General features: G+C 42.8%; 1 protein-coding gene across 10 annotated transcripts in view; it reads right to left on the bottom strand.

Annotated features, from left to right (window-relative positions):
* Positions 1-744: 744 nt before the first annotated feature.
* Positions 745-26,631, bottom strand: part of Setx (senataxin) — a 52,279-nt gene continuing 26,392 nt past the window's right edge. For 2 of the 10 annotated variants that reach the window (XM_087652964.1, XM_087652963.1), the window contains 16 exons: positions 26,037-26,195; positions 24,106-24,338; positions 23,031-23,198; positions 22,276-22,432; positions 20,060-20,161; positions 19,765-19,880; positions 18,551-18,622; positions 17,357-17,506; positions 15,890-15,997; positions 12,230-12,417; positions 11,362-11,454; positions 10,034-10,198; positions 9,491-9,655; positions 6,842-6,940; positions 5,757-5,844; positions 745-3,995 (listed from right to left, as the gene is read on the bottom strand). In XM_087652964.1, the coding sequence (XP_087509090.1) occupies positions 3,270-3,995; positions 5,757-5,844; positions 6,842-6,940; positions 9,491-9,655; positions 10,034-10,198; positions 11,362-11,454; positions 12,230-12,417; positions 15,890-15,997; positions 17,357-17,506; positions 18,551-18,622; positions 19,765-19,880; positions 20,060-20,161; positions 22,276-22,432; positions 23,031-23,198; positions 24,106-24,338; positions 26,037-26,195 (2,789 nt within the window). In that variant the 3' untranslated portion in view covers positions 745-3,269. 10 annotated transcript variants of the gene reach the window in all.

Genomic DNA, 26,631 nt, shown 5'->3' with positions numbered 1-26,631 from the left:
ACTCCATGGCTTCAGATGCCATTGGAGAACTCCACTCACATCCTACAGCAGCAGCGGGTGATAACTCAGGTCCCTTGTGTGCAGAAAACTGCCTCTGTGGTGCTTGCAACACTAAATTCTCTGACGTTCGAGCTAAATCTTATGCTGCCCCCTGAATTATTTATTCCTCAATGAATAGTGAAACCCAGGGAGTGGAGGGACTGCATGCAATTGTGGATTGGTACAGAGAGGGATGCCTGGTCACTTTAATCACTGACAGCTACTGTGCTAACAAATTCCAGATGAAGTGACCATGGCACAGTGCTCAGCCCATTGGGCAAATTTATTATCAGCCTCCGTCTTCCCTGTGATTTCCAAGTGCACACTGGGTATAGCAAGATGTGGAAAGCAGATTAAGTGCCCTTTAAGTGCTTCATTCTGTAAGCCACTGCGTGTGTTCTCAGTTATCTGTGACCACTAGCAATTACCCAACTTAGACATGGATGGGCCATGCCTCCACTGGCATTCCCAGGAGTGCCTGTCCCAAGTCACTGCTCATTTGTGTTCTCTACCTCCAGCCCCAGACTAACGAACTTGCTGGAATCTGCAGTATGTCCATGTGCCAACGGGGACTGGGTATAACCTTACCCAGATTCTAAAGGGACCGGGCAAGGAGGGCGATGAAAACAGAGCTGGCAGGGGAAAGGGTCAGCAGGCAACTCGTCCAGCTCTAACCTAGCAGCACAAAGTACTTCTAACCCAGGCCAGTTTTCCTGTTTGTTTTTATTTCTCCATTTTCTCTTAAATTTTAGGTTTTAACAAAGATAACAGGTTTACTATTTGCCAAAGTCCAGTTATGAATCCAGAGCATACAAAACACAAGCTACAGAAAAATCCCCAAAGTGCACAAGTAATTTTAGAAAATAGTTTAGCACACTCTTGTTATAAAACACATTTACAGGAAGTTATTCACATGTGTTTGTTCAAATTTACTCCTGGTAATTCATGAAAACGTAACTGAACAAACTGTGGTAAATCAAGAGAGAAGCAAAGTAAGACAGGTATGATACATTCGCCTTGAAGTAACATTTCAAAGTGGTCGGGGCATGTTCTTTTAACCACAGCAAGGACAAAGTGAACTTTTCATCTTGTCAGGGTTCACCATTTCTGACAGCACTGTTAGGAAAAGGCCACTGGACGCAGCAAACACTTTTCTCCAAATACCTTTACCAACTGGAATAATTAAGAATTCAAATCTAATGTTACGCAACTACATTCTGCTGAGAAAAGGTCTAAGGTTTGCTTGCTGGAAGAGAGGATCCCCTGGCCAGAGTCTAATGCCAGCAACCCTTACACTCACAAAGTAGGCAGGCGCAATACGAATCCCAACATTCTGCTGTGGCCAGCCGGGAGCCAGTAGACGAACACACAATGTCCACAGCATACTTGGCAGATAGCGGCCAACTACATGTTTGGGAAAACTTCTTTTTACAAAGGCGTTTCTTTAGCGTCAAGTGGGAAATGTCCTGGCTATTGCTGTTTTCTTACGCCCCCCTCAGAAGCATACTTTTGCCTTTAGGTGGTTACAAGTCTCTGCTAAACTGAGCACACCCCACACACTAGGAAAGACAAGTTCAAGTGACAGTGAGGTCTCCTGCCAATGCAGGAGCTTACTGAACTCCCTACCCTAGCCAGAGTAGGATTTCCTTCCCACCTAGCTGGGTACAGCCAGGAGGCTGAAGCGCTTGAAAAGGTACCTACTCCCCAGTTTCAAAAGTGCTCAGCAGATATTGGGGTTCATGTCTGGGCACCAGTGGAGAGAGATCAGGAAATTCAAGTGTTGAAACTTGGCAAAATGCAGAATTCAGCAGAATTTCTAACAAAAACTCTTGTTTAAAAACAGATGACAAGGGGTTGGGGATTTAGCTCAGTGGTAGAGCGCTTGCCTAGGAAGCGCAAGGCCCTGGGTTCGGTCCCCAGCTCTGAAAAAAAAACCAAAAAAAAAAAAAAAAACCAAAAAAAACAAAAAAAAAACCCAACCAAACAAAAAAAACAAAAAAACAGATGACAAAAACCCCTCCAAGTAGCAAATGATTATTTTTAAGGCTGTCTTCTTGCCCCAAAGCAGCGGTGTGTACAGCAGTCACGAGAAACCCCACTCCCACTGCTCTTCTACATGCAGACTGGTTAAGCAGCCGTCCCTTGCCCTGACTCTGACTGACCTCCAGCCCCCTCTGCTCTCCTCTCACAAGCTCAGCAGCTCTGACACAGGCTAGTGCCTCAGTGAGCCAACAGATTGCACTTTCATCTACTGGATGGTCCTACAGCCCACATGGCTGCTCTCCTTTCTCACCGTTTCCCTCCTGCCTGAAGATAAGCTATCTGCTTTGCTCCTGTGTGGCTCCCATGGAAATCCCTTCAAATGCATCCTTTTTCATTTTCCTGGCAACTCTCAAGTCTTCACAAACATCCTAACTGGACTCTTCCAGGCCAGGCCAACAAGCCACACAAACCCTCCCTTTGGTACATAAGCATGTCTACAATTCGCCAGTTACACCAACCTCACAAAACATTGGAAACATGGATGGCAGTTCAAAAAACTGTTCTTCCGTTTGGAGAAGGGAAAGAAATTCAGCCAGAAAACTAAGTCATACACCAGTACAGGTAAATGAACTTGTCACAGTAATGCCCTGTGCTGAGCTGTCTTGTCTCAAAAATGCACCAATGAGCACAACAACCCCTAACTAATATGCTGGTTTCTAAAGGCCTAAGAAACCCTAGCTCAAGACACTGGCCACTGGTTCAAAGCTGGCTAACTCCCAGTACTGAGGTTGTTAAACTTGTCTACTACACAGTGGTTGAAGGACCAGTCCTCCTCTCTCTCTCTTTAAACATGAAGTTTGTTCTGTTGGAAAATGACCAATATTTTAGGCTGAGGAAGGAAATGTGGTCTACCAGTTTACATTTTAAAAGAATTTTCCATTTGCTATATAGATTCATAGTTTAACCTTTACAGTACTCACTCTGATCTGACCTTTTCTCCAGAACGAAAGCTCCCAACATTTTGAATTCTGACCTCAAGAACAAGATTTCAGGCATACAAATGCCCTCTCCACGTGTATACAACTGGCAAGAAGTAAGCACTGAACACAAGACCAACAAACAGACCAAGCATCAGAAGGTATTCCTTCCTCTAACAGAGACTCTTCAAGGGAAACAAAAACAAAACCCAGTTTATATGTAAGGTGCTACTAGTTGGCCTGTGGTGACAGTCCCGTCCCCAGGCGCTACTATAGAAACCGTCTCCTCTTGGCACTGCTATCATCCAGCCTCCTCCTGTCCAAGTCAGTGCTTCTCAGCGCATGATGAGTCACAGAGCCGTGCCTCCCCTGCTCTCCAGCAAAGGCCCTAGGCTCTCTTCTGTGGCTGAGCCCAGCATCTGGGTCACTGTACTTCCTCTTACTTGTGGAGGCGGCAGCAGCAGGGTGAGCAGGTCGTGGCTCAGCCTGTATAGGCGACCTGTGGCTGCCCAGAGGAGCAACGATGGCAGTGGATGGTGGCACAACAAAACCTAGGTCCTGGAAAAGCACAGGACAGCCAGACTCTCCCAGGAGATGGACTACCCCAGGGAGCTGGGGGCTCTCGGGCTGTGGATCCCTCAGGAATGTCCCCTTGGCTTCAGCATCCAATCTCCTGAGTAGTCGTGGATCTCGAAGTCGGTCTTGAAGAAGTGGCCTTTCAGGTTCCTTTGAAGTGACAGTATCAGAGGGTGTGTGATATAAAGAAGGAGCAAAAGATGTTGTGGCAAGTCCACTGTCCAGTCTGTTGCTGGGCAAGCCACCCTGAGGTCTGGGTGCCTCCGGAGCAGTGGCTGGGGGATGGGTCAGACTCCTCTGCAGCACAGGCTTCAGTTTCAGGATCTTCATGGCGTCATGTCTATAGTTTGGGTCACAGGTCTTAATAATGGCCCCACGCTTCTGAGCATCCTGAATCAGTTCATACCAATGTTGATTTTCCTGAAACACAGAAGAGAAACAATCACACCCTACAGAAACACTCATTTTGCTGGAAAAGCATGGGTGTCCAACTTCTGTTTCTGAAGGAATAAATATAGTCTGATAAAACAGACTCTCAAAACTTCACCACTCAGAAGACAAGAGTGAGAGGAGGCGTTCAAACGACCAGCCCTAAGGCGGCATAATAAAAGCCAGGGCTGGTGACAGCTGTAAGGAAACCCCACTCCTACCCCTGCCATCCTTGCAGCACAGGAAGATGCCTCCTGCAGATCTAGCCCTACTGGGCTATCTATTTTAAATTTGTTAATTGAAATGAAAATTAAAACTACAGCCCCTCAGATGCATCAACCCCACACGTGCACAATGGCCGCACTCCTCTAGCAGCTACTGTAATAAGCATCCATCCTGCGGATCTAGATTGCCACCAGGCCCTGGGCATGGCTGACATTTTAACAGTTAACACTTAGTTTTAGAAGGCAAAATCCTGACCATACGTGACTGTTCTTGAAGAAAACCCACAGCATTTATTAACTTCTCAAAGGACTATCTACTGAGAGAAGATTGGGAGAGCTCTTAGCCCCTGAGCACCTCTCCAGCCCCAAACCTCTCTATTATCTTACTCTAATCTTGCTTAAGTTGTATGCACACTGCTGGGGACAGACTCAGGCCCTTACACCTGCTATGTCCCCAGGCCATCGGTAATGGTTTATAATTTATTTCTGTGTTCTGTGTTTATGTCAGTGCAGTTGCTTTCAGGGACCTTGAACTTAAGTTACAGGCAGTTGTGAGTCATCCAACATGGGTGCTGAGACCCAAACTCCTGCCCTCTACAAAGGCAGCAAACGTTTTCAACCACTGAGTCATGTCTCCAGTCCCCATGACTTTAAACTATCAACATTTATGTTAGAAACAATCTTTTAGCAGTATTTATGATAAAATTTCAATTTTCCTTATCAACTTAAAAAGAGACATGAAACCAGCTTTTATGGCTCCCTTTAAAGGGTACACAAACAGCACAAGCTAAACCACAGGTGTAGGTAAGTGTGAGACAGGAAGGAGATACATCTGAATGCCCTTGGTTGCTATTAACAAAACAGTGAAGAAAAACAAGCGAGTTAGCTCCTCTCCTCAGAGGACCACTTTCTTAAAACACCAAAAAGTTATTGGGCTGGCAAGAGAGTTAAAAGATGTTAGAAGATAAGGCTCACAGCCAAACTTCAAAGCACCACCACACTGAAAGCCTCAGACAAGCTGAGCAGCAAGCACATGCTACCCTGCTGCCTGCCACCGGCTTCACTCACACCATCTATCCACCGAAAATACAGAACGCTATGCTTCATCCCAAGAACCCCTGCGGCAGAACAGCTCTGGGGCAGACCTCTCCTTGCAACCCATGTGCCCATAGAAGGCAGTCTCACATGTGCCTGTACTCTCTGGAGAAGCCACTCACACCCACGCCACTGTTTGGTAAACTCTGTCCTAGCACGTCCTATGTAGATTTACACACCCTCTTGGTCTTGTCGCTGATACACAACAGGTTTTAGACGGGCCACCTTGAAATCCTAATGTACACACTTGAGCTTTGAGCTAAGAAAGAACAGTTTGTACATACACGAAGGCTCACAGCTAAGCTGCTGAAGGACCTAACAATTTCTATTGTAACCATGAAATCATTTCCATTTTGATGAAAAAACAAACAACAGCCAACAACAGATAAATTTAAAACTCCCTGTAGCCCCACCCCCCGCAGAGTGTACCTACCATCAGAGTCCTCAAATGTCCAAGGATAAAGAGGCTGTACTTGGCTCGTGTAATGGTGACATTCAATCTCTGCAAACTTGCCAGGAATCTATGCAACGACAAAGTTATTTCTGTGAGCTCACTCTCAGGGTGTACTCTGTCCCAGGTCAGGCACCATCATGCACAGCTTTTAGCATGGGTACTGGACAGTCAGTCACATTCAGGTCCTTATGCTTGTATGGTAAGCACTTTACCAACTAAGCCATCTCAATGGCTAAGTTATTACAGTGGTTCTGCCTAATGCTGAAACCCTTTTATATAGTTCTGAAAGAATAAAGATTTTTAAACTATCCCCCACTGTCCCTGCTGTGAGGGCCAGTGCACCTCACAAAAGAATAATATCACATGTTATGGGGAAGTAGTCCGGCCATAGACCACTGGCCTCAATAAGGCCTGACTTACCAGTCCTGAGGAAAAAGAGTTGGGGTCAGCTCGCCCCAGAGGCAGGGTGGCCGGGAGTTGGACTGAGCCCAAGCTAGATCATGTGCGCCAATGTAAACAAATAGTAAAATTGCTTTGCTTTGTGTGACTATTGCCAACTGCCTATGTTATTTTCCCTATAAATCCCTTCCCCTAATTGGGCTCGGGGTCAACTCCTCTGTCTCCTGTGTGAGGTACGTGTCGTCCCCAGAGCTCTGGTTCCTTAAATACACCTCTTGTTCATTACATCAAGACCGGTTTCTCGTGAGTTTTTGGGGGTTGCGTTGTCTCGAGATTTGAGTGGGGGTCTTCCCCACCCCGCTGGTCTTTCAGTTCTCCCTGTTGTGGTGTCCCCACACATAAAATTATTTTTGTTGCTACTTCCTATCTGTAACTTTGTTACTGTTGTGAATCATAATGTAAGTTATCTGACAGGATGGATATCTGATATGTGATCCAGTGAAAGGTTATCTACATCCCCAAGAGGTCGTGACCACAGATTGAGAACCACTATTTTAAACAAAAGAAAAGGAATAAAACAAATGATAGGGCTCTAAGGGCAGTCACTGGTGGAGCTAGGTGACAGCTGCTGCCCAACAAGTGACAAAGAAATGTGAGCTACTTACCCTATCGAGCCTTGCACAGCACTTGCCCTGACACAGGTAACGATGATGCAGTCTTTCTGCCGGCCCTGGAAGGCATCTACCGTATCCACTTCTGCAGGTCTGTTTATAAAAGGTGTGAGTTTACTAAAACATTTAAATTCTGAAATACACATACACAGGCAGTATTTAAAACTCTTCATTGGATGCCGGGTAGTGGTGGCGCACACCTTTGATCCCAGCACTTGGGAGGCAGAGGCAGATGGATCTCTTGAGTTTGAGGGTGGCCTGGTCTACAGAATGAATTCCAGGACAGTCAGGGCTACACAGAGAAAAATCCTGCCATGAAAATGTAAAAAAAAAAAAAAAAAAGTACTAAGTTGTAAGGTTCGTTGTATATTCCAGATAACATAGTCTTTTCAGATAGACTTCTGAGGTCAGCACAACATCCTTTCTCCTTTCTTTTCATAGAGTCTTTTGAAACACAATTCTTAGTGTTTATGAGGTCCATAAGAAACCATCTCCTATTCTCAGGCTATACAGATCTCTACGTGTGTTTCCTTAAGCCTTCCAGTCTTCAGATGACTTCCATCAGAGGCAGGTGGAATTCTGGCAGAAAAAGCATCAGCCTTCCTGAGTTCAGCCACTGGGACTGCGTCTTCTTATCTTTCCGGGTCCTGGGCGCTTAAACTTTCCTTGTAGCACGCTTTGTACCTTCCAGTGGATGCATCTTCTGCTACTGGTCTGATTTCCTCCTAAGTACCTGATTACTTTTGGTGCCATTATAAATAGAATGTTTTTACTTCTTGAGCAGACTATTCACTTACAACCTTTTTTTTTTTTTTTTTGAGCTGGGGACCGAACCCAGGGCTTTGCGTTTGCTGGCAAGCGCTCTACCACTGAGGTAAATCCCCAACTCCCATTTTTTTTTTAATATATTGATCCTGTATTCTACAAGTCTCTTTTTTTTTTTTTTTTTGGTTCTTTTTTTTCGGAGCTGGGGACCGAACCCAGGGCCTTGCGCTTCCTAGGTAAGCGCTCTACCACTGGGCTAAATCCCCAGCCCCTCTACAAGTCTCTTAAACTCAAGTGTTAACCCTAATATTTTCTTTATGTAGCTTCATTACTGAATCTATAAATATAACCATGCTGAATTATTTACAGACTTAGATAAGAAAACTCTTGCTCTGGTGAGAACATCTACTGCAATGGACAACAGAAGTAGTAATAAGGACAAACATCCTTTGTGGTCCACAGGAAAGACTGCTTGAACTACCACAGAGCAAATTACCTATGTGTTTTCTACAGACAAGACATTTTCTCTGTACTCCTAATAGTGTTTTCTATTGTGAAAGATAGTTTTTGCTGTCTTTTCTGTCATCTGTTAGTATGACACGTGGGTCACCTTCTCAATCTGTTCTTTTAAAGACACAATCTCCATTTGGTAACCCAGGGTGGCCTCAAGCTCATGTTTGTCCTGCCTTGGCTTCCCAAGTATGGAGGTTCCAGGAGTGAGCTGCCAAGTCTTGTTTTCTTCTCTTATTTCATCAATATACTGAGCCAACACTGCACTCTGGGATAAATTCCATGTGGTGGTGATACACAGTCCCTTTAATATGCACTGGACTTAGTCTACAGCTGTCCACTTAGCATTCTTAAATCTGCAATCATTAGTGTTAGCAGTCCCATGGCTCTTGTTCACACCTTCCCTGGTCTGCTGTCATAAAAAAACTAGTATCCTTGGAGCTGGCAACATGGTTCATCACATAAGACAGCTTGCTTGATCATCAAGCCTGATGACCTGAGTTCTATCCAGAACCAATTTCTGAAAGTTGTTTTCTGACCACATGCACACCATGGTGTGCCTGCCTTACATAAATTAAAAAAAAGAAAAACAGGAAGTGTTCTTAGGCTTTTGTCAAGTCCTAAGTATTACTGAGTTTTCTGTTGTTTTCACATATGTAGCCAAGGTTGGTCTAAAACTCTAGATCCTCCTGCCTCAAACTCCAGAGTGCCAGGACTGCAGACACACAGCTAAGTTAGTGCTGACTGTGGACTGACATTTGGTGGAACTCAGCAGTCAAGTCCAACCTGTTTCTCAGGTTTTGGTTACTACACTAAGAGGTGTGCTATATAAACATACATACATACATATATTTTTTTCTCCAGATTTCTTTTCTCTAAAGTCAGTTTTGTGTGTTTCTAGATGAAGAAACTTAAAATGTTGTTAGTTTTGGTATTTTAAAAGATGTGTGTGTGTCTTTGGAGTTACAGCAATTGTGAGCATGTGAGGAAAGGCTTGAAAGCACATGTTTTCTCAGACAGGCTGGAAGCCAGCCAACCCCCAAATCTCCCCATCTCTGCCTGCTTGGGAGCTGTGGTTACAAAGAAGCGTACTGGACTCTCAGCTTGTTGTCTAAGTACTGGGATCTGAACTCTGGTCTTCATGACTGCAATACAAATGCTCTTAACCACTGAGCCACCTCTCCAGACTGTTTTGTTGAGACAGGTCTCACGCAGCCCAGGTTAGCCTTGAACTCAACTACGTACCAGAATATGATGATTAGTGTTAATACTCAACTTGGTAAAAGCTGCACTAGCCTAAGAAATGGGTTGGGGGATGTCTTTGGGGGATTATCTATTGATGGTGTTAGTTGAGTTGGGAAGACCCACCCAGTGTGGGTGGCACCATTCTCTAGGCTGGAGATCCCGGACTGTGTAACAGTGGAGGAATCGAGCTCATCACTAGCATGCATACATTCACTGCTCTTCTGCTGCTGCTTGGAGGCTTCCGAGTCTTGTTGCCTTGATTCCCCCATCATGATGGGCTGTAATAAACTGTGAGGTGAAATAAACCCTTTAATGCTTTTGTCAGAATATCTTGTCACAGTAATGGGAAAAGAAATTATGGTACCAAGGATGACCTTGACTGATCGTCCTGCCTCCACCTTCCAAGTGCTGGAGTTACATGTTTCTCACCACACACCTGACACTGACTTCCAGATTTTTATCTTCAATTTTAGTGTAGAAGTAATCTTAGCAGGGGCTGGTGGCTGAGGCAGGAGGACAGCAAATGGGAAACGTATAGACACGATCACAAAAATAATAAAAAGATATTAGAGCACTTGCCTAGTATACAAAGACCCAGATTCAACCCCAGTACTGTTAAGAACTAATTCCACATAAACACCAGAAATACATATAAAAGTACATCACCCTTTCTTATCAAATTCTTTCTCCAAATCCTTCTGGATCATCGTCTTCTGAGCCTTGTAATGAGTTATTATGCCAATATTTCGGAAGGAAATATCTTTTCTTTTCTCTTTAATAAGTTTAATTATTTCCATCACCAACTTTATTTCTTGAACATTTATGTATGAGCTAAAAAAAAAAGATGGGAAAAGAGGACAAGGTGTCAAATCTCACAGCAGTCTAGTCGCTCACTACTTCTAGTTAGTTTATTTCCCATCACAGTAAAGAGCACATAGGTAGGTGTTTTCCCTCTAGTCAGGCAGCAGCATGAAGATGATGTAATTCGTGATTGTTTATATATATAAATAACTATAAAATAACTGTCCAATCCAGGAAGTAGTTGTAAAAAAGGAATTTGTAGTCAGCTAAGTTTAAACCAATAAACCACGAAGCTGAAAAGATATCACCCAGACAGCTAAATATGAACAATGGCTGAATGTCAGAAAGCTACCTCATCATCCTCTCTGCTCTCCATATCCTGTTCTCCCAGTCCATACCCCAAGTATGTGTGTCCTTTCATTACCAGAGTAGATCCAACCGTTACCAACAGGGGCCCTTGTTTTCCTGAGTCATGCTACTGTCATGCTATCAGCTATGCTAACACATCACAGAAAGACGGCTCACTCTCCTAGACCTTAGCTATCCCTCAGGTTACGACTATCAAGTCCTTGTTGCTTTCTGATCCTGTAATGTGCCTGGGGCTCAGCTCTTCCTCTTCTGTTCTCCTTTCCAAGAAATCACAGGAACCTTCCTTACTGTTGGGATCCCGGTGCTGTTGACCCCTCTTTACTTTTCACTGTAAGGGAATCTTCTGCCCCATTTCCTATTCTCATTTTAGAATCTGTGGGGTTTTTCAGATTTTTGTTTTTGTTTTTTTTTTACATTTTCCCCAAAGCAGGGTAGTATTTAGTTCATAAACAATGCCTCCAAGGCTGTTAACTCCTCTGTTCAGAGCAATCCTTGGCTCTTCTGTTACATTTGCTACCTAGCAACATACCGCCTAGCTCCACTTGTCTATCGTTTTATAGGTACCCAACACATTCCTTCACAACTCAAAATTTTAAGGACTACCCATGTCTGCTTTCCCATGAGATCACAATCATCTTTTGATGGGATCTTGCATGGTTGTAACTGCTGAAGGACTGAAAAGCACTGGTCACCTGAAAAGGGAAGCTATCAACACAGATACCAAAATGACTATGCCTTGGTAATGGAGAGGTATGTATGGGAAAAGCTTATAACCTAATAATTCTGAGGCCATTACTGGAGACTGAAGGAAGACAAAAACATACTCATTATCCCGTTGTTCTGAACCATCTCCAACATCAAACACGAGGTAGGGCTGAAATGGCCACTCTGATGAACATCGAATGGTTTCAGTCAATCTATAGAAAAGCAATCATATTCAGAAAATATGCTCTAAAGCACACATTTTATCAATATCTTCTTCTTTTATTTTCTGTGTGAGACAGAACCAGGAGAAAGTTAGGAGATTAAGAGATCTTCTTTCACAAATGCACAGTAATGAAAAGTCTAAACTGGATTTTATTTCCATTCTGGTACCCAGGAAGAAGATCTGAACAATCGTGACTCAAGAACAGCTCACAACAGTACAGGAGACACACATTCAGGGCTACAAACACAAGGTGCGGCCTCCAGGGAGAGCAAATGCACAAGCAAGACTAAGAGCCTGGCTTCAATCTCTAGTACCATAGGTAGGCCATGAAATCACCAGTGATTATTGAACATGGTGATTCTCCCTTCCCCTTTTTTGAGACAGCTTTCTCCATGTATCCCCAGCTGGCCCCTAACTTGAAACCCTTCTGCCTCTGTCTCCTAAGTGCTGGGATTAAAGATGTGTGCTGTCACCACCCTGCCCCCTCTCTTCTTTTCAATCTATCTGCACTTCATACAGTCAACATAGCACAATGATTTAAGGTAAGCACCCTCCCTCCTGCCACCTCCAAACAGGGTCTTACTCTGTAGCCTTCGCTGGCCTCTTAAGTCTCAACAATCTTCCTGCTTCTACTTCCCAAGTAAATAGGGTCACCTGCATTGGCTAACACAGCTAGTCTGGTTTATGCTTTTTACACCAAGACATCTTCATAAGCAGCTACCGCTTCCCAAAGGACAAGCTTACAAGCACTACAGGACACCCACCTATTTGTCTTCAGGTTTTTATTATAAACGTAATTAGAAGGGAAGAGACATATGTCTGGATGCATCCTGTACTGAATGGTGAGCTGTAGCACCGGCAGCCTGCCAATCATGTTCTGCTCCACATTCTCTTCCAGCAGCTTGCAGAATCGCGCCATCATCGACTGGTCATAGCCATACTCCTGTGCTTTCTGGGAAGAAAAAAGGTTTGTTAAGAATTTATACCCGGGGGGGGGGGGGGGGAAAGCTTGGGGCAGTGGTGTACACACCTTTTATCCCAGCACTCAGGAGGCAGAGGCTGGTGGATCTCAGTTTGAGACCAGCCTGGTCTACAGAGTGAGTTCCAGGATAACCAGAACAACACAGAGAGACCCTGTCTTGAAAAACAATCAGTTTTTTTTTTGTTTCTTTTTTGTTTTTTTACAAGTTCCCACTACTGTAACTGATATTCTGAAGCAAATGCGCGTCAAAAATCAGGTGGTCCAAGACCACTATCAGCGTAAGATCACTATCGGTCAGGTTCAGGAAAAGATGTTTCAGATGCTGATCCTCAGGGAGCTGTGACCCTTGACTGGAAAATTCGATGTTCTCTCTCTAGAAAATCTACAAAGTGCTGTGAATGAGGTGAGGGTGTGAATGACCACAACAGAGCTCTTCTGATAGGTCCAAGAGGCCTCCCGGATGAACAAAAAAAGAAGCACAGAAACTTAACATAGATTTGAACAAATCTTTGTGCCCTCACAGCCCTCACAAACTTAAGTGTTGGGCATCACTACAAGGAAGGCTTTACACAATGGCTTTACACAGACTCATGGTGCCAAGTCCTGACACTGCTAAGTCAGCTAGGATCAAACCTACTGAATTGACCTTACAAGCCAAGTAATGGGTTATAACGCTAGCATGAAAAACAGTGACCCAAACAGATGATGAAAATTGCTCACGTTCTCAGAGTTGTACTATATAATTTTCAATGTCAGTATAAAAGATTCAAATCACATATCCTGGAAGTTAAAATGCCCTCTAAAACCTGTACACACAAACATGACCATGCTAATGGCAATACTCACGCATGTCCAGGAGGAATAAGACTGTTACGCAAACTTCCACAGTGCAAGTAAAACACTTGTACCCTAATGCTTATGTACAGATTTGTACACCTGTATGTATACGAGCTTGTGTAACTAAGCAGTCGTTAAGAGATATCTGGCAATTTTATCTATATCTTCCAGAGTTTACTCAATTTAGCCCCAAATCCAATTTTCCCAAATCCAATTTTAAATCTCTCTGGGAAAAATAGAAGAATTTACACAACATAATAGACCTACTTAAGAAGACAAAAAAAGGGCTGGAGAGATAGCTCAGAGGTTAAGAGCACTGACTGCTCCTCCAGAGGTCCTGAGTTCAATTCCCAGCAACCACATGGTGGCTCACAACCATCTGTAATGGGATCTGATGCCCTCTTCTGGTGTATAGGTGTACATGCAGGCAGAATGCTGTATACATAATAAATCTTTAAAAAAAAAGACAGAAAAAGTGAGTTCAACTTACAAATTTGTACTTGATGACATAAAAAAGGCTGTCCCTGAGGTAGCTGGAAAATAGTACCTCTGCTCTTAACAAAACCTCATATATATACCTGGGCATGCATCTATCTATCTATCTATCTATCTATCTATCTATCTATCTATCTATCTATCTATCTACTTACCTACCTACCTACCTACCTACCTACCTACCTACTACTTCTTACCTCATCCTGTAACTCGATACTGTCTGCCACCCACCAAGCCAGAAGCACCATGAGTGTAAGGACTTTGTCTTTTTATCATCACAGCCTCCATATCTACAACAGCGCCTGGCCGAGCTGGCTGTGGGAGTGCATACTCATAGTCCCAAAACGCAAGCAGCTGAGACAGGAGGATCACTGAGTTCAAGTCAAGCCTGGGTTGCAGAACAAGTTCCAGGCCAGCTTGGGCTACATAAAGAAAACTATCTCCACAGTAATTATCTCCAGAAAATAGTTTGTTTAAAAAAAAAAAAAAAAAGACAAGAGCACTAGAAAGTTGGCTCAGTAGTTAAGGAGCACTTCTTGTTCTTGCAGGGGCCCATTGATTCCCAGCACCCACATGGAAACGCAATACCTCCTTAAGGCATGCATGTGGTAGAAAACTCACACAAAGAATTTATATACTATACACACATACACACACACACACACACACACACACACACACACACACACACACACACACACGTATGAATGACGCAGTGTGAATATCGATTTTGTAACCATTTGTAAGTTTTTCTTCAGTAAGCTTCTTTTATTGCTCACAAGCAGGGCCCCTGCTGCAGTTCCCCACAGTGGCTGTGCACCTGTGCCTGCAGTTACATAACTGCACCATTGTTCTAATAAATCCAAAATCAAAAACAAATGGCGACAACAAACACACACTCATTGAGTAACTGGACAGAGATGTTTTCAAAGTGATCTTTTTTTCTGAGATTATGAGGCCACCACTCTGTATAAAAAGATATTAGTTAAAAAAAACAATTTTGGGGTTGGGGATTTAGCTCAGTGGTAGAGCGCTTGCCTAGCAAACGCAAGGCCCTGGGTTCGGTCCCCAGCTCCGAAAAAAAGAAAAAGAAAAAAAAAAAAAAAAAAAAAAAACAATTTTATTAAATTTCAGAACCACGGTATAAGCCTATTTAAATGACCCAAAACAATTACTGAGTTTGATTTCTGATACGAATTTGCAGAAGACAAGTCTAGTATGGAGATGAGTCCAAAACAAAAAAGGCAGCCTGGCCAGGCAGTGGTGGGCACGCCTTCAATCCCAGCACTCAGGAGGCAGAGGCAGGTAGATCTCTGAGTTGCAGGCCAGCCTGGTCTCCAGAGCGAGTTCTAGAGCAGCTAGGCCATACAGAGAAACCTATCTCAAACAAACAAACAAAGGGGCAGCCTGGAGCACATCAGTCCTCTAACACAACTCTATTTACATTGGGTGCACCTTCTTCTGTTATCACCTGCACTTTCAGGTGTGAACTCCTGAATAAAAATAAGCCAAACAGGGGTTGGGGATTTAGCTCAGTGGTAGAGCACTTGCCTAGCAAGCGCAAGGCCCTGGGTTCGGTCCCCAGCTCCGAAAAAAAGAATTAAAAAAAATAAATAAATAAAAAATAAGCCAAACTGAACATCTGTTTCCAAACCATGCCTCATGTTTTGCTTAGCTTCGAGAACACTTAGTGTAAAGCATGAACGGTGTGTGCGTAGGGGGTGGGGAGTAGTCGTCTTTACATTTAAAGTTCTCTTATGTGTTTTGTGTTCTTATCAGATAGAGCCCCTCCTCTGAATGGAAAGCATAAAGTAATGTGAACTAAGATTTTTGTGGCTAAGAGACTCTCGCCCATACACTCAGAAGCACAATTGTGAACAAAGAGGACATTGGCAAAAACTGTTCAGTGTGTTTTGAAGCAGGTCTCACTGTGTATCCCGGCAGGCCTCAGCACCCAGGGCAACCGGCACTGCCTGGCCACAGTTTCCCTTATGAGACTTCAAATAACACTTCTCTTTGTTCCTGTCATTTCCCAAATAAGAAATGACAATTTAAGACAGAACCATTTTCACAATCAAGGCAGAGCCTCTGCCGTCACAGAGGCACTCACCATAGAGATGACTGTGGGAGGGAGCTGCTTGGGGTCCCCCACCAGGACGAGCTTATTGCAGCGGTGGATGAGAGGAGAAAGCGTCTCCACCTCACAAGACTGCCCGGCCTGGAAGGAAGGAGAAAGGGAGACAGTGCCGGAATGAAGGTCTAATCATCCAAAGGAGCACCTATACTAGAGCTAGACCTTTATTGTTATTGCTTATTATTATTAATTTAATTATGCAGGACGACTTCATACCTGCTGGGCAAGTGCGTTATTACTGAGTTATATCCCAGCCTCCTCTAAACCAGGTATCAAAGATAAGCATTTTTTAAAAATGATCAAAGTAGATCATACTTTTATGAAAATGTCTTTATGTAGGACATTATACCATGTACAGTGAAGGTATAGCAACAAAAATTATACATATAAAAGATTTCATCGTAAGACAAAAACAAGTTATCTAACACAATTACTGGTTTACCAGCTGAGCTCACTTTCCAGCCCCTAAACACAATTTTAAACAATCTAACAAGTATTGTGAACTCAACCACCACCGCCGTCCTGTGGACAGACGGCCCACAAGGCTGTGCACATCTTAAGTGCCTGCTTCATTCCTGCTGAGCCGGCTTTAGAACTCTGCCTCTGAAACTCAGATGGTACTGGAGGCCTGACTGTCTCCTGACTTTCTAATTCAGTAACATTGTCTTTAATGATTTCATCATTTCTACTCTTTCTGGTCGTTCATTTTACCACATAATTTATATCTATGACAGGGGACAGGATCTCCTAGAATGGTTCTCAGTATCTAATGATCCACTCCTTCTGTCTTCTGACTTTTCACTCCAGCCAACCATGTACACAATTAGTCTTTAGTAAATGAACAAGAAATAAAAGACGTCCCCTAAAAATGCAGCAGCCAAAGCTGTTCCAAGTCATAAATTTGTATTTCAAAAAAAAAAATTGTATTTCAAAGTTAACAGAGAAACTGCTGGGGCTGGAGAGATGGCTCCGCGGTTAAGAGCACTGACTGCTCTTCCTGAGGTCCTGAGTTCAAATCCCAGCAACCACATGGTGACTCACAACCATCTGTAAAGAGATCTGATGCCCTCTTCTGCTGTGTCTGAAGACAGCTATAGTGTACACATATATAAAAAATGAATAAATCTTAAAAAAACCCAAAAAACAAAAAAACAGAGAAACTGCTGCATCTCAGGAGAGACAGTGCTGGAGAAGACTACAGCCCTCGCTCTGCAGCAGACGGTCAGCACCATGTTTCACTGCATGAGGAGAACATGGACAAATCAGCTAAGGGCTGGGGACACAGAGCCTTCCTCACAAGCAAGGCTGGTTGTTTACTCTCCAGCACTGCAAGAGCAGTGATCACTAAAGAAAAACCCCATTTCATCCACACTTCACCCATAATTCACCCACAACTTTTCTTTATGGTCCTAGTCACACCTGGACACTTGATTGTCCACTGACCTCATCTACGATGACACAACTGAAGGGGACACCCCCTTGCCCTCGAAAAGCAGACTCAAGCAATAAACCACCACTAGTGCTCAATGTGCAGCAGATGACATGGGACTCCAAGATGATGGTATTCTGTGCTCTCTGTGGGCGTCCCTGCACCTAGAATGACAAAGGGTAACTATAGCCAGTTATACGCAACTCCTCTAACACTCCTATTTTTACTATAAAATATTGTCCTTTATTGTTCATGTGACACAAGAATATTTAATAAAAGGGGCTCAGCTCTAGGAAGAGAAATCCTTCTGCACGAATCCATTCTAGACTTCAAGGACAAAGTATGTGAGTTTAAAAGAGGTGGTAAGCTAGCTCCAGTACTAAAGCATAGCCAGGGTCTCTCCTATTAGCCATAACTGTAATGGGTGTTCCCCCAAAAATGATTAATTTAATAGCCCCTAGAAGACACAATGAGCAACAAAGCTCACAATACGGATGAACAACGCACTTCGCCTCTAGGCATTGAAACACTAGTTTAGAGGTTATTTACGCTGCTAAGGCAAATAGACATTAAACTCAACTGTGTCTCCGGTCAAAAAGCACAAACTACTAGTTACCCTTAAACTGTTCTTCTAAACCTACTTTGGACTGTGGGTGGGTGACCCAGAACTGGGACCAACTGTATGATGCAAGATCCAAACAAAAGCACAGAAAGCTTATGTTCTATGCCAAGAGTAGAAAAGGGGGGCTGTATGTTTTTATGCCTAACTGCATCCCACTGTCACTCAACTTACATTCATAACACAGAGTCCATGATAGTCCACAGTTGCTACGTTCTTACTAAATTACTAACATGGTTCATTCCTGTTTTCTCTCTCAGTATCAACAAACCTAGTCTCATTAACTACTCAGGTTAGCAACTCTATTTGCAGCTGGTGAAAAAAGAAAATATTTAGTACTGACCTATAACTAAGGGAAAAATACTGAAGTCTTCACTTTTGCAAGTGTCATGTTTATGTTAAATACTTTTCCCTTTTCTTTTTTTCGGAGCTGGGGACCGAACCCCAGGGCCTTGCACTTGCTAGGCAAGCGCTCTACCACTGAGCTAAATCCCCAACCCCCCTTAAATACTTTTCTAAGCAGACTTCAGCCCTTATGTCCTCTGAACTGTTTCATAAAGAAAGTGAAATATGCAGGTTAACTACTTACCTCTTTAATTTTTGAAGCAAGTTCTTGCCTTTCTTTTGAAACTATGACAATGTGTTCATCTAATTCTTGCCTCTGAAAACAATTTTCAAATCACCATGAAAACCAAGCACTTTAGAAAGCTCTCAGATTTAGAATAAAAAACATCTTACCCATGAAATTCACTGAAACAGTGTGGAATCAAGTCTGGTCAAGTCCCAACACTGCTCTAGACACCCGATGGGCTAAACTATGTCTCCCATGTGCCCTGCTTGCTGTCTGCCTAGGTTCTCAAAGCTTCCTAGATCTCGGCTTCATTCTTCCATCACAGCTAAGGTGTTCACACACAGCAATCCTGACACAGGGATGAGCGTGCAACATAATGAAGACACAGGAAATCATGGCACCCTTCCCCTAAAGAAAACCAGGGATCAGATCTGCTTAGCAACAGAAACTAATCAGAATGTATCCTTTGAACAGACACAGGGTGTCAGGCACAGCCAGAGTGGTGGTGCCCAGAAACACTGGCACTTGACTTTTCATGGGGGAAAAAAAAAAAAAAAAAGAGGCTGAGATATAAAGAAAAGGAAACCAAAAGGTGGCAAAACGTTACCAGCTAAGTTTCTTGATCTAAACATACTGAAAGCTAAGTCACTCTTGGCTGCGTCTATGAGCCAGTAAATTCTCTTGTCTCAACCTAATCAGAAATATTGGTTACTATTATTGCTGTGTACATGTGTTTTGTTTGCATTGTGTCTATCACGTGTGGGCCCAGAGTCTGAGAAAACCAGAAGACAACATCAGCTCCTTGGAACTGTAGTTAATTGTGAGTTGCCATGTGGAGGTTAGGAACCAAACCTGGGTCCCCTGGAAGAGCAGCCAGTGCTTTTAACCACTGAGCCATCTCTCCAGTCCCTAAAATGGGTTTAATAACAGAAAAGTGCCTAATAAATGAAATATGCCATCTCCTTTTATAAATAAATCTTTACTGCAATACAATTGCAGCTGTTTACACTGATCTGATGAGGCTTTCGAGCCCCAGTCAAGCTGTCAGAGACAACAGACTATGGTCTATAAAACACACAGTATTTACAAAAGAGGCTGCTAACCCTGACACTAACCAAACAACTCCTACATTTTATGGAGTCACACCACATGGTAAGAGCAGCACTATGCACCCATTGACTAGTTCATGTCTAAGCCACTTCTGCAAGGCCCAAGTGAGGAGATGTTCTTACCTGCATCTCCCGCCCACCTCGACACAGAGCTCGCTGACGAGAAAGCTCATCAAGTTGAGCATCTAGAATTTCTTTTCTTCTAAGCATTTCTTGAATATGAGAAGGCAAGTCTTTTTCTAATACAAAATTTAAAATTACATGTCAACTCTGGCAAAATTCACACAGGCACATTTCACAAACACAATGAGAAAGAAGCCAGACTAGTTGTGGGGTCCGCAAAATACCACTAGTGCCCCCATCATCACTTGTTATAAAAACAGCAGAGGAACACCAATGTAAACGGGCCAGCACTTACTCATTCTATGGCTGACTTGGCTATCCAAACTGAATTTTAGGACCTCTGTATTAATAGACTTTTCTGGACCCAGTCTTACTAAATTTATATCTCCACAGTTTCCTGTTGATAAAAAGACATAAAGTTAATAAGGACATTGCTAATAAATCCCATCTCCACATGAATCAGGGAAGGGCAACAACTCTCAGCTGCATGCCAGGAGATGTACTAAAGCCTCTCACACATTCTCTCAGGATACCCAGATGAGAACTCTAAGACAAGTACTTACCACTTCACACAACACAAGCTAGGAAGGTCACATGATAGCACATGCAGAGCTCATACTGTTAGGCTGTTTCTCAAATTCTTCTCTATACAGTGTTCCATGAAGAACACAGATGAGGAATGAATGATAAATGTAGATGCTGAGATTAAAGGCATATGCCCCTACACCTAACGCTTAAGTTTTCTTTACCATATATTATTATATATTTAATTCAAACAGAATCTTACTTGGTCATTCCCACCCCAACACCCAGAATTAAGATATTTGAGAGAAGGTTTTGTATACAGTTCAAGCTGGCCTGGGGCTCATATGTAAACCAGACTGGTCTTGAACTTCTAACAATCCTCCTGCCTGTTAAGAATGGGGCATATGGGGGTTGGGGATTTAGCTCAGTGGTAGAGCGCTTGCCTAGGAAGCGCAAGGCCCTGGGTTCGGTCCCCAGCTCTGAAAAAAAGAACCAAAAAAAAAAAAAAAAAAAAAAAAAAAGAATGGGGCATGTGTACCCACTTGACACAAATTTTCAAACAAATATATGGAGAAGAAATGGCATATTTATATAGTTACCTTTAATACAAGTTCTTTAAAACCCTAGTTCAGTTCCCTCTCCTAAATGTAAGGCCATCTTCTCTAGTCTACACTTACTTGAAGTTTTCAACATATCCAGACAGAGTTGAAAACAAACCTAGGAAGCACAGAGTTCTAGTGGTTTTCCTGGATTCTGGAGCAGGGCAAAGGAAGAACACTGACAGATGGCTGGGCATTTATTATGCTCTTTAAATTATCATCATTAAGGTATAAGTTACATTCGGTAAAATGCAGGCTTGAAAAACCTCGTCTTGGAACAAGTTCCAGGACAGCCAGGGTTACACAAAAACCCTGTCTCGAAAATCCAAAAAAATAAAATTGCAATGACTCGACCCCTGAAAAAAAATTCAACAAGTCACAAAAACTTGCCAAAAAGAACAAAATAAGTCAACACCAATACTAAATAACAAACTGTATGAAGTCGTCTTTTTTATCCCGTTCTCACTTATGACCACTATCTTCGAAGCACTAAAATAACACATTAGCAATCAAGCATTGTCCCCTCAACAGATATAAAGACAAAGTGTCATCACCCACTGACAGCCGTTCAGACTCTTGTTTCTAACGTCACCTGTACTTGAATACGCTTCAGTATAGGTGTCTGTGGGGGATGCCCCCTCCCAGCTCTGCTACTCCACTGCATTAAGAGCACACTGTGTACAACACCTGCAGTTACATCTCCTGACTACACTTGCAGCTCTCTTGGACGCTGCTACCCAAACTGTGGCTTTCGAGCCAGTCAGCTGACTACACGGTCAGCTTAGGAGCACAGAGTTGCTATTACTTCAGAGAGGTAGACCAGAAGGATATAAGGATAATGTCTCTGCTCACAACCACTAAAAAGAAACAAGAGTTTGGCTATAGACAGACAGAGTATTAAGTCTCAGAGGAAATAAACTGTTTATTAGGTGTACATATGAAAGGAAAGCAAGAATATATGTCATCTCCCAGAATACAGACACGTCCCACGTAATTTGCAGTGGAAGGGAAATGAGGAGATGAGACTAGTGCATCTAGGAAGGCTCCTGAGACAATGATCATTTGTTCCCTTTGTCATTTCACCTGTCCTCACTCTGTGATGACTCATACTGCACATGTAACAGCTATCCCTGCCCAAGAGTACACTAAGGAACGGAGATTACGACACAGTAAGGCACCAATACAGAAGGAATCTGGTTTTCCAAAGACTGCACAGTGCCCAGACTAATGAGCTCACTCCCTAAGCTTTGTGAACCGGAAGCCAATGTACGCCATGCTTACACAGCACTCTGCAGCTGACTGACCCTAACTGCTAACAGGCAGAGTCTGATATCCTCAAGAAAAATACAATCAGGAGAAAAACAACAAAAACAAGTGCATATCATACCCAAAGGATTCTTCTTGTCTTTACATTTTTCTTTGAATTCGAGGATAATTTTTTTCATAAGCTCATCAACCGCTGCATTGGAAGGTGCACACACAAGGACTCGGTTTTGCTTGATTTTGGCGTTGAAATTTTCATCTGAATGGCCCTTCCTCTGGCTCTACAATTGTCACACAGCAGACAAACAATGAGCTGTCACAGTGGTTAAAGGACAGCATCTATTCCTTCCACAATATGAGAGTTACTGTGGCAAGCAGTGCACACACACGAGCACATACAAGATCCTAACCTTCATTCCTACATAAAACACGCACAGCACACACAGAAAGCCGTCTCTGCCAGAAAGGTTATCACAACTGTTGCGGGGCTCTAGGCCTTACATTTTACAATTACTTAATCAATATTCAGTCCAACCAACATTTAGCTCAAGATTACATTCATTAAAATAAAGAGCACTGGGTGCTCCTCCAAAGGACTCGGGTTCAATTCCCAGCACCCACGTCATGGCTCACAATGTCTGCAGCTCAAGTTCCAGGGAAATCTTGCCTTGCCTTTTTCTAGTCTCTAAGTGCTGTATGCAAGTACACAGACATAAATGTGAGTCAAACAGCCATACATTTTATTTCATATTAAAAACAATAGTAGTTAATAATAAACCTTTTTAAATACACAAGTAAAAGGGCGAAGGTACTTTAATGCCCACGTCTCTTAATTCGAGTCAAGCAGAGCCATGGCCAGGCTAACAGTATCACACCTACCTCTGTCAGTAAGCGGTACAAGAGACCTACAATTGTTTTTGATTTTCCTGTTCCGGGTGGTCCATGAATCAGACAGATTTTGGCAACTGATGGTGAGTGCTTCACCATGGCATACGCAGTTTCTATGGCTTTCTTCTGGTCTTCATTAAAATCTTTTAAGTAGGCAATCTATAGAAAAGATGTGTGTAATCAAATCTTTCTGTGGTAACACAGGGGAGAAGGTAAGAACCGCATCTGTTCAACTTTCTTCCAGTCCACATCAAACACAAAAGGTAAGTGACTGACCCCTCACAACTAGAGAAAAGCTAATTGGATACTAATTACTACTTAGCACCTATAGCTGTCAGCCCACTTATTACTGGGTTAATTACTAGTTAGCACCCATAGTAGTCAGCCCACTTGTAACTGTGCTTTAATGTGTTTTTACAAATATGACAATTTCCTTAAGTAACTTTTCTTCAATTATTCTGATAGTTTACATTTAATCAATTCTCTTCTTAGACAGTGAAAGCTCTAAGGATTCTTCTTTCCTAATACAATGTCACAAGGTGGCAAACAGTTTTCACGGCCAGACCCAGTCTAAATTTAGTCCTTCAACTTAGATGGCCATATTCCTAACCTCTGATTCATTAAACTAAGACAACTCCTTCGAAGATGAACAATGAGGGTTAGAAGTACTGGTTTCCTTTCACGTTTTTTTGTTAATTTTCTGGACTATATGTACTTTTTTAACAGTGAAAACTACAGGTTCATCTCTTCATTTGCAACAATCCCCCAGTTCTCCCAACTCTCTTTAAACACAAAACTCACTCCACAAAATCTGTTAACTCCTGAACGGTGAGACCCAGCAAATACTGAAGCAGATGCCGGAGAACAGCTGAATGGTGCTCTTTTAACACACCACACCCTCTTCACTTTCTTATCTTTACCCTGACATAAGCTAACCTACTTGCCCACCTTGCAACACTGAAGGGAACAAAGCACCGCTGTGTACAAGCGTACAGGACCATGTAGCAGCTAAAATGTCCTGACACAGTTCTTTCAGTTTCCTGACTTCATTCAAATCAGCACTCACAATTCTTTCAGAAGTTGTAGTCAGTAGATCTTTGGTACAGAAGTCCATGGGGTTTGGATTTAGAACGGCTCTGGCCAACTGGTTCCGACCGCTCAACAGAGACATGGCTTTGAGTTTCCTCTGTGTAGTCACCAGAGAACTGATTACGATACACTTTGTAAGCTCTTTAACACTGGCTGGCATGTTATCTTGTGTCTGGATGCATAAGGAGCACTCGGTTTTCCCACTGCGCACTATAATCAAAGAGGAGAAAAGCAAGCACCGGTGTAATATTATCCATTGTTTAGAACTTGTATTTTACATGATGTCCAAGTCACTTCTATTTAGCAGATGTAAAATTATTCTGACTTTTTCCCACTGTTCAGGAGTTGGTTTGGGGTTATTTTTACACTGGAATGACTGGTGGAGAACTGTGTGGAACTGTTGCAAATGAAATAAACCTGTAGCTTTCACTGTAAAAAACAACAACAAAAAAACCAACCTCTGAGTTTGAGACCAGCCTGGTCTACAGAGCTGGTACAGTGCAGCTTTACGTAGCCAAGGACCATGACCACAGAGGCTTACATTATGGACTTTCAAATACAGAGTTCAAAAGTTTTGATCTTATCTATAATGAGTTCAGAAAAAGAACTTGTAAATTAGATACTTATAAAGCAGCAAATGTAATAATCATTTTCAAGAGCCAAAAACAAAAATTCAGTCACATCCTGCTGTAAATCTTCCCCATCAGATAAAATGCACCATGGTGCTGTAGTCTCAGGACAATTGACAGTCTTCTGGAGACACAATGTAGTAAGGATGCAGAAGTGGGAAATCATCTCTTCATGCAAGTTAGAATACTAGCGTGTCAACTGTCAAAAAGCAGAGTGAAATAAAGAACTTGGACTTCACAGTAAACTGCAACTAGGGTTTGAACCATGTCTAGTGACACAACCTGCATGTAGTAGCAGCAGCTTCTTGGGAGGCTAAGGCAGGAGAATTATGTGAACCCACTAGCTCAAAAACAACTAAGCAACACAGAATGGCCTGACTAAAAACAATGATTCATTATGTCCTGTGAACTGATGTTAACAGCAACCTTGGCTATATTACTTTATACTTCTGAGACATGTTTCCCTTAGTAACAAAGAATTAATTCTCACCACCTTTGGAGAACACTACAAATGTGCAGGAGACCAAGACACACTGCTCAGCAGATGTTCTTAAGCTCAGGCTCTGGGGGAATCCCTACAATGCAATGGTTGGAAGGGATGGAAACATTAAGTTTCCAACTTAAGCTGCCTTATGATAATAAATTGTTTGTTCTTCTCATTAGTAATTAGTGAGAAAGCTAAGGTTAGAATTTGACTTATTAAACAGTTGACTTACAAGTGATAAACAAAAATGGCAGATGGAAGAATGCCTCAGAAGAGGACATTAAAACAAAGCCAGGCGGTAGCAGAGCGTGCCTTTAATTCCAGCACTAGAGAGGCAGAGGCAGAGGCAGGCAGATCACTCACTGAGTTCAAGCCCAGCCTGGACTACACACAGAGAGTTCCCAGACATCCAGAGCCAGAGCCATACAGACAAACCCTCCACATAGAGACACCCGCCACAAAAAGAAAAAAAAAAAAAGTTCAAGGCTGGAGAGATGGTTCAGCTGTTGGGTTCCCAGTACTCATGATGCTGGGCAGCTCATAACTGCTTGTAACTCCAGCTCCCAGGGGATCCAGTATACCTGGCCTCAGCAGGCAACTGCATTTGTATGCACATACCTACATACACATAATTAAAAGCAAAGCTTTTAAATAGTAAGCAGTAAACTCGGGATCTTAGGTAGGAAAAAGATTTCTAAATGGAAAGTGATCAACCTGGCATATAACAAAATATGGGACGAAGAAAGCACAGTGTATGGCAAATGAGATCACCTTGTTGCCCCCTTATTTACTTACTGACTGAAGTGCGGCGAAACTTATGAACATAGCCACAGTAATAGTGACTGCGATCTTGCACGCTATGCCTGTCCATGTATTTCTTCTCAGGAACCAAAAACACCAGATCATTTTCCTTTGGATGAAGCTGTTTAGCGAGTTCAGATTCCTCCAGGTAAACTAGGAAACAAAAATTAGCATTTATGCAACTTTTAACAGATTTCAAGATTTACAAGAAATTAAACCTTTGTACTAAGTTCCAAAGTATAAAGTCGTGATGAATTCTCTACATAATGTTAAAAGGGTGACCTAAGCCAAAACAAATTTAAATATCTGATACAGACCCTAACAGTGGCAGCTGTGGTGGCCTATATATGGAAAGCAGAAGGGCTCCACAGTCCCACCACTGGCTGAGGAGTTACTGAATGCTTATAAGGGAGGAAGGGCCACTTTTCTTTAGGAGGATGGACAGTTGATAAGATTCCACAGGTTCCAGTGAAGACCCCACATTGAGAGACAGAAAAGTAGCACCAGCTGGGCTCAGTGGGCTTTAAAGGAATCAGCTGGGGGGGGTGTGGTGTACGCCTTTCATCTCGGGCACATCTTCTGAGTCCTA

This window comes from Rattus norvegicus, chromosome 3, assembly GCF_021556685.1.
Source record: "Rattus norvegicus strain SHRSP/BbbUtx chromosome 3, alternate assembly SHRSP_T2T, whole genome shotgun sequence".
NCBI lineage: Eukaryota > Metazoa > Chordata > Mammalia > Rodentia > Muridae > Rattus > Rattus norvegicus.
The sequence above is the reverse complement of the archived record's forward strand: the minus strand, read 5'-3'. Positions and strand labels throughout refer to the sequence as shown.